Here is an 11,307-nt window from a genome sequence, read left to right as displayed (position 1 = left end):
GCCTGAGAAGCTATTACTTGGCCAACACAGATGACTTGTCTGCAGTGAGCACTTGCTTCCAAGGGATTACTTGCTTGTATCTGGTGTGGCTTGAATGCAAGAACATCCTTGGATAACACATGATGCAAACCTCAGACTTGTGCTGTTGTCTGTTGGACAACCAGGCCTGAAGGTGGGAAACACTGATGTAGCTGATGAGCTGGAGCAGTGGGAACTGCATGGTGGCACTTGGTGTGAGTGCTGTTGTCTCCAGGGTTGATTATGGGCTCAGGCAGTTTAACAAAGAAGGAGGGAAATGCAGACAGCATGGTTTTCCTACACAGCTCTGCAGCGTAGCGGGGCAGGGTACAGTGTCCATACAGCCACTAGTGTGCATGTTTGTCTGCAGCAGCCAGAATCCTTCAGCTGTGAGGAGTGGGTGATTCATCAACCCAGACCCTCAGTGCTAATCTACATCTCCATAGGGGGAAGGGAAGACATCTCAGTCCCTCTCTTTTTACAGATGGCTACAAACCAAGGCGCAGCATCATCTTTGCTAGCTGGAGTGCGGGAGAGTATGGAGCTGTGGGTGCTACTGAATGGCTGGAGGTACTGCTTCTTTGATGGACTTCTGTGTAATGACTGTGCAGTTGTGATTTCTTGTGGATTAAACATCCTGGTGTGCTACTGCTCATCTTAAAATACTTCTTGTTCTGTTCTAGGGGTACTCTGCCACACTGCATGCCAAAGCCTTCACTTACATTAACCTGGATGCTGCAGTCCTAGGTAACCTGCTGCTCTTCAGTTTCTTGAAACTAAGTGGGATCAGAATAGCTTGACAGACATCCCTCCAGGAATGGAGGCTGTGCCTGAGGCTGGTGCTGGGTGTTTGGCTGAGAACTGGTGTGACTCCATTTATTCTTCTGTTGTCATTGAAGTTGTGAGGATGCCGCAGCCTGAGCCAGAAGGAGGCAGCTCTGCTAGGTCCCAGTAGACTGTTCTGTGTCTGTCAAAGATTCTTTGGCAACATGCTGTAGATCAGTTGTTGCTCAGTCACAGCGCTGAGCAGCTCTAGCAGTGGTGGTTAATTGTGCCAGCATGTCAAACACCCTTTCTTTTTTGCAGGCTTCAACCACATGAAGATTTCGGCTAGCCCATTGCTGTACACATTGCTGGAGAAAACGATGAAGGGGGTGAGTTGAGGGATCTTGGGCTAATCAAAGTGACTGTGGTTTTAAGGAGGAACGGAAAGCAGCCAGAGCTACACTGGGTCACTTTCCTCAGCTGGCACCTTCTGAGGAGAAACACCCATTTAGGAGAAAGGGCTGAGATACTCTGGAGGGCCCTGTCTGAAGTCATCTGGGCTCTGGGAATTGCAGTTCACAGATGCAGAATCTAAAATCAGTGAATGCCACAGTTTGGTGGGAGATGAATGCCTGTCTGGCATGAACCATGCCTGTGTGGAGAAAGGTCAGGGGAACACACCTGACTCTGGCACCTGCACAGCATCACAAGTTCCAGGATGGACCTGGAAGCCCAAGCAGAGGTCAGAACAGATGCACTGACTGTCATCTCTATGCAGGTGAATGACCCGACAAAGGATTCGGGAAGTCTGTATGACAGAGTTGGCTCTAACTGGGTAAAATCAGTGTAAGTATTATTATCCTGCTGTTTAGGAAAGCAAATTTCCATAAAGAAGCAAACTAAGTGGCTTCTGCTCTTTTTGCTGGAGTGTTGTACCACTATCTGGGGTGGGCTCTACCTGCTGCAATGGGATCAGGGAAGTGTGAACAGTACAGCACTAGCAGTATTTCGTGCTGCTCCAAGCCGCCTGTGGGCAGCCCAGACACCTTTTTGTAGGGCCAGAACAGCCTTGTATGAGGACTGGTGGCTGGAAATGGACGAGCAGACCTTGGCACTTGGCCAGAGCACCTTGCCAAAACCACTCTTGTCTACACAGGGTAGTGCAGTTGGCTCAGAGCTTCAACTCTAGGCTTTTCTCCTGAGATGTCCAGACCAGTTGGTAACTACTCAATCCTTTTTTGCAGTGTTCCCCTTGGTCTGGATAATGCAGCATTCCCTTTCCTGGCCTACTCGGGAATTCCAGTGGTTTCCTTTGGTTTCTGCAATGTAAGTATTGCCTGCCTGGTGGTGTACTCATTCCTTGGAAGGTGCTGTAAGGGTATCTGCTCTCTAGAATGGCAGAGCACAAAGTGCTGTCCCAAGCTCATTGTCCATTCACCTCTGGTGAGGAGGTGCAGCCTCTGGACCTGGTGGCTGTGGCAGTGCTTGCTGTGAAGGCTGCTTCTGGGGCATGGTTGGCCTACAATTTCTGTTCCAGAGTACTGAACACTTGGGTTTTTTGTTGGGAGAGGGAGCACTTGCTCTTCTAGAGCTTCAGATGTCAATGATTCAGAAGATAAAAGCACTAAAGAGATGTCAAGCTGTTGTTGCTTCAGTGAAAGACTACTGCAGCCTGCTGTCACCCAGACAGCACATGGATTTTGTTAGTGTCAGATGTGTTCCACAAAAACCTTGAGTTATCCTGCCAAGAAGAGTTAGAGGGTGCTGCCAGCACATACCACACTGGGTGCTGGGGTTTGCCTGCCTGCACTGCTGCAGTAAACCCTTAAGGGGAAAAGCTCTATATGTCTTTGGATCTAACAAACTAGCAGAACACCCTGCTGATAGCTGGAAACTGTGAAGGACAAGATACAGAAGCTCCATTCCCTTCCCTTGTGCTTTGAAGTTTTGCCACTCGAGTCTCACTAGTTAACAGCACAAAGAGATGGGATGTGGTGGAACTAGCAAGCAAACTGTAGTGGGAGGTGAAAAATCCTAGCTGGAGAAGCCCTCTTGCCTAACTTCAGTGCCTTCTTTCTTGCAGAAAGATGAGGAATATCCCTTCTTGGGCACTACTCAGGACACTCTGGAGAACCTGAAGATGACTGACAAGTTGTATGCTCTTATGCGTGCTGCTGCAGAAGTGGCTGGACAAATAGCTCTCAGGCTGACCCATGATCATGAGCTCGTCCTGGACTTTGAGAGATACGGTGAAGAGTTGCTAGCGTTCCAGGAGAAGATTTTGTCCTACTATCAGGATGTGAGGGTAAGAGGCTCGGGGTGCACTGAATCCCTGTAGACTGTTATGGGGCCATGTGCTAATAAGGCTCTGCTGCCATTGGGTGCAACAGGGTGGACATCTTCCTCCTTTGGGCATGAGAGCATAGCAAGATGTTTCCTGAATCAGCGTTCCCTATACAGCAGTGCAGGCAGAGTACCTGTGGCAAACAGCTAATGTGGCTGTGGTGAGGAAATCGCAGAATGGTAGGGGTTGGAAGGGACATCTGAAGATCATCTAGTCCTGCTAGAGCAGGATCACCTAGAGTAGATCACACAGGAATACATCCAGGTGGGTTTTGAATGTCTTCAGAGACAGAGACTCCACTGTTCCAGTGCTCTGTTACCCTCACAGTAAAGTAGTATTTCCTTATGTATAGGTTGAACCTCCTGTTTTCCAGTTAGCGACCATTGCCCATTGTCCTGTTGCTGGATGCCACTGAGAAGAGTCTGGCCCCATCCTCCTGACACCTGCCCTGTAGATATTTATAAGCATTTATGAGATCCCCCCGCCTCAGCCTTCTCCAGGCTAACAGACCCAGCTCTCTCAGCCTTTTCTCATATGGTAGATGCTCCAGTTCCCTAATCATCGTAGTAGCCCCATGCTGGACTCTTTCCAGTAGTTCCTTGTCCTTCTTGAACTGGTGATCCCAGAACTGGATACTACTTCAGGTGAGGCCTCACCAGGGCAGAGTAGACAGGAAGGATAACCTCCCTTGACCTACTGGCCATGTTCTTCTTAGTGCATCCCAGGATGCCATTGGCCTTCTTGGCTGTGAGGGCACATTGTTGGCTCTTGGTCAGCCTGTTGTCCACCAGGACTCCCAGGTCCTTTTACCCAGAACTGTTCTCCAACAGGTAAGCCCCCAACCTGCACTGATACGTGGGACTGTTCAACCCCAGATGCAATATTTTACACTTGCCCTTACTGAATGTAATTAGGTTTCTCTCTGCCCAACTCTCTAGTCTGTCCAGGTGTCTCTGGATGGCAGCACAGCCTTCTGGTGTCTCAGCCACTCCTCCCAGCTTTGTATCATCAGCAAACTTGCTGAGGGTACACTCTGTCCCTTCATCCAGGTCAATATATTGAATAGGGCTGGACCCAGTACTGACCCCTGGGGGACACCACTAGCCACAGGCCTCCAGTTAGACTCTGCCCCACTGACCACAACTTTAAACTCTGTCCTTCTGCCAGTTCCCAGTCCATCTCACTGTCCAGTTGTCCAACCCACAGTTCTTAAACTTGGCTGTGAGGATGCCATGGGAGACAGTGTTGAAAGCCTTGCTGAAGTCAAGGTGGACCACATCCACTGCCCTCCTCTCATCTATCCATCTAGTTATGCCATTGTAAAAGGTTATCACATTGGTCAAGCAGTACTTCCCCTTGGTGAATCCATGTTGACTGCTCCCAGTAACTCTCTTTTCCTCAACATGCTTTGAGATGGGGCCAAGAACAAGCTGTTCCATCACCTTTCCAGGGATGGAGGTGAGGCTGGCTGGCCTATGGTTACCTGGTTACAAGGTCCTTCTTGCCCTTTTTGAAGATTGGAGTGACATTGGCTTTCCTCCAGTCCTCAGGCACCTCTCCTGTTCTCCGGGACTTCTCAAAGATGATGGAGAGCAGCCTAGCAATGACTTCTGCCAGCTCCCTCAGCACTCGTGGGTGCATCCCATCAGGGCCCATGGGTTTGTGGATGTTCATTTTACTTAATTCATCTCTAACACAATCTTCTTCAGCCAAGGTGAAGTCTTTCTTTCTCCTGACTTCTTCTGTGGTCTTGAAGATCTGGGACTCCTGAGGACCAGCCTTAGCAGTAAAGACTGAGGCAAAGAAGGCATTCAGTAATTCTGCCTTATCTCTATCCTCCATCACCAGGGTACCCACCAGGGCCTACGTTTCCTCAAGTCTTCCTTTTGCCTCCAGTACACTTGAAGAAGCCTTTCTTGTCCTTGACCTCCCTTCCAGGTTTATTTTAGGGAGGCCTTAGCTTTCCTAGTTGCATCCCTACATCCTCTGACAACACTCTGGTATTCTTCCCAAGTGGTCAGCCCCTTCTTCCCTCTTCTATAAGCTTCCTTCTTCCACTTGAGTTTTTTCTGTAGCTCCCTGTTCAACCATGCCTGTCTCATGGCTCTTTTACTTGATTTCTTACTCTTTGGGATGCTCTGATACTGAGCTTGGATGAAATGGTGCTTGAATATTAACTGGCTCTCTTGGGTCCACCTACCATCTAGTGTCCTGTCCCATGGGATTTCTCTGAGCAGCTCCTTAAAGAGGCCAAAGGTAGCCCTTGTGAAGTCCAGGGCTGTGATTCTGCTTGTTGCTCTGTGCCCATTGCACATGATCCTGAACTCCACCATCTCATGGTCACTACAGCCAAGGTTGCTCCCTACCATCACATCCTTGACCAGTCCCTCCTTGTTTATCAGTACAAAGTCTGTCAGTACTCCTCTCCTCATGGGCTCCTCCACCACTTCCATCAAGGAGCTATTGTCACTGCACTGCAGGAACCTCCTGGAATGTGCGTGCCTGGCTGTGTAGCCTTTCCAGAAAATGTCAGGGTAATTGAAGTCCCTTGTGATAATCAGAGCCTCTGACTGTGAGGCTGCTTTCAGCTGTCTGTAGAAGGCCTTGTCAGCTTCCTCATCCTGATCAGGTGGCCTGTAATACAGTCACAACTGCGTCTTCCATATTAGCCTGCCCCTTAATTTTTATCCACAAACTCTCAACTTGCTCCTCATCTGCTCCTGGGCAGAGCTCAATACATTCTAGTTGCTCCCTCACGTAAAGAGCAACTCTACCACCTCATTTTGTTGCCTTTTTTCCCTAAAAAAGGACATAGCCATCCATGACAGCATTCCAGTCATGTGAGCTATCCCACCACGTCTCTGTGACTGCAACCAAATCCTAGCCCTTCAACCACACATAGACCTCTTAATTCCTCCTGTTTATTCCCTGTGCTGCGTGCGTTGGTCTACAGGCATTTCCGAGAGGGAGCTGAGCACACAGCTCTCACCCCAGAAGGGTGGAAGGCCTTCTGATTCTCATCATGGCAAATAGCTGAGGAACCCTTGTTATTGCTCTGTTTGGCCAAGCTGATTCCCAAGCTGGATGTAATGGCTTGAGTATTCCCATTTTAACTCCCACCCCCCAAGTTCTTCACTTTAAAACCATTGAACTAGGTTGGTGAGCCTGCTGCCAAAGATCCCCTTGCCCCTTCTGGAGAAATGGATCCCATCCCTCCCTAAGAGGTTATGGGCAGAAAAGAATGTCCTGTTGTCATAAAAACCAAAACCTTCACGATGATACCAGTCACATAGCCAGAGGTTGGTATGTTCTATACACCTATTTCTGGCTGGTAAATGGAGGAAAAAATAACTTGGGCCACAAAGTTTTTTACTTGTTGCCCCAGAGCTCTGTAGTCTTTCTTGATTCTGCCCAGGTTATTGGTAGCAGTGTCATTTGTCCCCACGTGAAAGAGTAACAATGGGTAGTAATCCATGCTCTTAACAAGTTGAGGTACCTGCTCAGCATCATTCCAGAGCTTTAGCTCAGAACTGTAGCTCCTGGAAGGCAGCACTCTTCCCGTGACTCCCTGTCAGGCCGGCGGATGGGCATCTCAGTGCCTTTTAACACGGTCACCCAAGCACACGTTTCTTTTTGCGACACACATTGTGTGCTGGTGGTACAGTTGCTCCTTGTGGACGTTGCTCAGGGGTGTCTGTAGTTGTTAATGCTTCATACCTGTTACTGGTTGTAATGCTGGAGGATGGAGGCTGTGGCAGAGCCCTGGTTTTGTGGGTTACCAAGGTCCAAGGTGGCTCCTTCATGGTGTTGTCTCTTACCAGAATGTGATTCTGAAACCATCTGTCTATCTCAGACTTGTCAACTCTAATACCACGCAGCCTTTTAACTGTTTCCTTTACCTCAGCAACCTGATGTAACAGGTCATCAACCTGCTTACCTTTTGTGCAGGCACTTCCCTTATCTCCAGGGGAAGGGTCTTGGCACCCATTCCAAGCTACTGTCTGTACTGAAGCCTCTTTTCTCACCAAATCTGCCTGGGTGGAAGCATCTGACATCACAGGGGCTTTCAGTGTAGAAGCACTGGTCTTAGCTTGAAGGCGAGTGCCCACTATTCTGGCTGAGACCTGAAGCACTTCCCTGATTTATGGACCTATGCGCAGACAGCAGCGCCCTTCCCGCACGCACCCTTCCCGCACAAACTCTGGCACCACGCCCTGGCTGCCGTGCCGTGCCGTGCTGTGCCCTGCTTGCCTGCTCTGCTCGCTCACGCTCCCTGGGGCAGCCCTTCCATGGGAGTGGGGGTTTACCAGTGGCACTGGCTCTACCCACAAACTGCCAGTCCCCGACACAGGCTAGCCACTTTCCCAGCTTGGAAGAGCCCCAAAAAGAGTGCTTGCCAGACCTTTTTGCCATGATTCTCCTCCCCATTGTGGACTTACTTGCCCTGGAGCTCGTCTCCTCAGCGAGTCAGTGAATGTGGTTGGTTTCTTGTCTGGTTATCCTTCACAGTACAGTGCAGCTTTGCATCTCATTTGCACCTCTGCTGAAAGCCGGCAAGAAACTGTGGGTGGGGAGAGACGTCACTGAGCTCGGTGACCTCAGAAGAGCCTGTGAGGAACTTGCTCTGCTACTTGGTTAAACTCACAAAAAAAAAAAAAACCCAACACTTTTTCTTGGTAAGAGCAGCAGAAGAAGAAAATCAGGTTTGCTAACAGCTCTTCCATCCCAGGCACTGGGGCTGACCTTGAACTGGCTGTTTTTCGCCCGTGGTGACTTCCAGCGAGCTACAGATGCACTGAGAAGAGACATCGCAAAGAGTGACAGGGAAAACAAGATTGTCCGCAGAGCCCTGAATGACAGGATCATGAAGGTGGGTATCTGCAACTGGTTTTCCTTCCTTCACAAAGGAAGAGAGTGCTGGCTGGGATGGGCCTCTTCCTTAGGAGCCATGGGCACTGTGCAGGACACTTCTGCTTAGTGTCTATATGGCTGACTTCTGCACTTGCTCTCAGGAGAGGGTCTGGCCCTTGCAGAGCTGCTGTGGGAAGGGGCTGGATGGGAGTCAGAGGTTGGGAGCTTGTGATGGGGCAGGAAAGAAAAAACTGGGAGGTGAGAGTATAACCCTAAATTTGCACCTCTACTCCAGGTGGAATACGACTTCCTCTCCCCGTACATATCGCCAAAAGAGGCTCCCTTTCGCCACATCTTCTTTGGCAAAGGCTCCCACACCCTGCAGAGTCTGCTGGAGAACCTGCAGCTGCTGAGGACCAACAAGGACAGCGTGGACGTGAACATGCTGAAAGAGCAGCTGGCCCTGGCGACCTGGACCATTAAAGGGGCTGCCAATGCCTTAGTGGGTGATATCTGGGATACAGACAACGAATTCTAGACATGGCAAACACCTGGTTAAGGTACAAGATTAGGGAAACCAACTCCCTAACATAGCAGTATTTTTCTGTAGATTTTCTGGCAACTAATCTTTTTTTGACCAAAGTTGAGCATAAAATTTAAATCTCACCTTGACAAATTCACAGTTTTAAAGCGGGTACTAAGATTCCAATGAAATCTCCTCTGACCAGGCTCCCATCTGACCACAGTCCAAACTGGTCACGTACAGCTGCTTGTGGGGCTTGCTCCCCAGTGTACTTGAGAACTAACAGCTCAGGTGACTCCTGAACCGGTACCTTGAGTGGGGAGGTACCTCATCTATTTAGGGTTTTAATTGTTGGCCCCCTAAACCTACTGACAAAATAGGGAATGGATTTCTCTTTAACACTTGTAATGAGGATCCCTTCTCTGGCAGGGAGCTGCAGAGACCAACCTGTAGTTCAAAAATAAAACAACCTAGTAATAGCCCACAAGTGCTGGATTATCAGCAAGCTCTGAAGTGCCCAGCGTGCCTTTGCTCAACAGCAGGGTCCCAATGACATCTTGGAGGCTGGCTTCTGCTGAGGCAAGTCTCAATACCCAGGGAAAATGACCCAAAGATTATCAAATGTCCCTTTTATATCCTTAGGTGGTACCTCAGCAAGTCCTGCAGCACTGGGAAATGGCTCTAGACTGGCACTTCAGACCTTGCTGCTGTGGGGCCTTTTGTGAAATCGAGTCTCTTGCTGGCCAAACCCTGTTTGACTGATGCCATTTTGCAGGATGGCTCTTGTTTGGCACTGAGATATTTATTTGTTTATTTATTTATCAGTGACAGTGTTCACTATAAATGGTGTGGTTTTTTATAGAAGATAATTATCGGAAGCAGTGCCTTCCATAATTATGACAGTTATACTGTCGTTTTTGAATAAAGCAGCATCTGCTATTACAATCAAATATGATACTGGAACTTTGCATTTAAAATAATCTAAACAGGCCCTTTAAAAGAAGGTTTTGAAAACTAGCGATTAAGCTTTCTGTGGCAAAAACACCCCTCTGGAAGAAACTTGAAGGTGTAAACCTGGTAGTAAGTCTCCAGGTTGTGCTCCAAAGTGATCCTTGAACTGCTGAAAACCTGGGTGGAAGCTCAAATACTAGAAATTTGGCTGTTGTGTCTGTGCCCCTCTGTGGGCTTCAGACTCCCTCTTCACCCCCCTTTCTGGACGTTGTGTGCTCACAGGGGGAGCACAGCTTCCTTCCTGGCCCGGTGGAGGGGCTCGCTGTGTAGCCCACGCTCCACCCATGGCAACACACACACCAACTGCTTGTACCTCAGATGAGGCATTGGCCTGATTTTTTTTCTTTTTTTTTTTTTTAAAAAAGTCAGCTTCCTGCAAACTTCCAGTACCTTATGTATCATGAAATCTAAGTGACATTATCGGAGGCAGTGTCTTCCATAATGTGTAAAGAACAAGGTAGTTTTTGCCTACCACGGTGTTATATCGGAGGCAGTGACCTCCATATGTTGCACTATGGGTGTACGTAATTATCGGGGACAGTGTTTCCCATAATTGTTCTATGCTTATCATGCAATGTCATCTGCGAAGCTTGATGGTTAGTATCTAACATAGATCAGTTTCCTGCAGTCCTATTTTTTTCACTCTCCTGTGGTGATGCAGATACAAACTTCGGTCTGTTATGTACTTCCTCAGACTCTACCTTCTCCGTAGGCTGAACTGTTTTCAAATAGCTGTGCTGTCTTGAAGTGGCTTCCTGCCTCCAGTCATGGGACTGGTGCTTAAATGTTTAGTGGAAACTAAGCTAGTTAGGCTGTGTGCTCTGTGATTTAGTGAACTTCCTTCAAATTAGTTACAAAGACTTGGGGCATTTAAGGTGAGCGTAGGGCTTGGGACTGACTGCTGTCTGGATGGCTCTGGTCACTGCTCTAGGTCAGTGTGCGTGCTAGCTCAGAGGCTGGCCTGCTCTGGCTCTGGGGTGATGCTGGTGTGCCTGCATGGGGAGCTGCTTGTTCCCCCAGTCTCACTGGAAACTCCAGTCTTGCCTCCTGGGTGTTGTATTGGGGGAGGAAGTGGTGGCACCATACTCATGGTGCCCCTCTGCTCCCTGACATGAAGCTGAACGCTGCTGCTCTGTGACACCTGCTAAAAACTGTGCTGCATGTTGCCAAAACCCAGCTGGCTGTCAGCAGCCCTGTGCTCTGCAAACAGTTTGATTGGGCATTTAAACCTAAACCAAGCGAGTGACCTGAGCCCCAGCAGTAGTCCTTGAGCAAGTGACCTGAGCTGGAGCAGAGACCTGGGCAAAGACAAGCCCCCAGCCTAGTTACTGAGTTACCTCCAGCTTTGAGGGTTGGATTTTCGTCTGCCTCTCTAGAAGCCGGATGCCTAGGCTTTGTCCAACTCCTTCCTCTTCCTGAACTACCCTGCTGTCTCTGAGGCATGTGTACAGCCCTGTCTGTGTTGCTGTTTCCTGGTGACACTCCTCTGGATGGCATTTAGGAGCTGCTGTCTGGGAGTCCTCACTGTAGTTTTTGCATGTATCTTGATGTCAGACTTAATCACGCGCTTTATAGCCAGCAGAAAAAGACAAAGCCTGTCTCCTGGCTGGGCAGCACAGCCGTGAGTGCGGGGATGTCGGGATGCCTTGCTCAGTGCTGGCATCTGACTGGTGTGGGGTGGTAAACTCTGTTCTGGGTTACCTGCTGTCTGCTTGAATAAAGTTTTAAAGCTTGAACACTCACTCAACTTCTCTTGTGGGTTCTTGCAAAGCCCCGATGCTGTTGTGGCCGGGGG

At 49.1% G+C, this 11,307-nt stretch overlaps 1 protein-coding gene across 1 annotated transcript in view; it reads left to right on the top strand.

The window, feature by feature from the left end:
* Positions 1-8,516, top strand: part of TFRC (transferrin receptor) — a gene marked incomplete at its 5' end in the record, with an annotated part of 13,995 nt that extends 5,479 nt beyond the window's left edge. Inside the window, 8 exons of the mRNA XM_010175757.2 lie at positions 503-588; positions 702-765; positions 1,105-1,172; positions 1,562-1,629; positions 2,028-2,109; positions 2,867-3,088; positions 7,857-7,997; positions 8,274-8,516. Coding sequence (XP_010174059.2) covers positions 503-588; positions 702-765; positions 1,105-1,172; positions 1,562-1,629; positions 2,028-2,109; positions 2,867-3,088; positions 7,857-7,997; positions 8,274-8,516 — 974 coding nt within the window. The remainder of the gene's footprint in view (positions 1-502; positions 589-701; positions 766-1,104; positions 1,173-1,561; positions 1,630-2,027; positions 2,110-2,866; positions 3,089-7,856; positions 7,998-8,273) is intronic.
* Positions 8,517-11,307: the final 2,791 nt, after the last annotated feature.

Source organism: Antrostomus carolinensis, unplaced genomic scaffold (genome assembly GCF_000700745.2).
Source record: "Antrostomus carolinensis isolate BGI_N321 unplaced genomic scaffold, ASM70074v2 scaffold10019, whole genome shotgun sequence".
NCBI classification, from domain to species: Eukaryota; Metazoa; Chordata; class Aves; order Caprimulgiformes; family Caprimulgidae; genus Antrostomus; species Antrostomus carolinensis.
The sequence above is the reverse complement of the archived record's forward strand: the minus strand, read 5'-3'. Positions and strand labels throughout refer to the sequence as shown.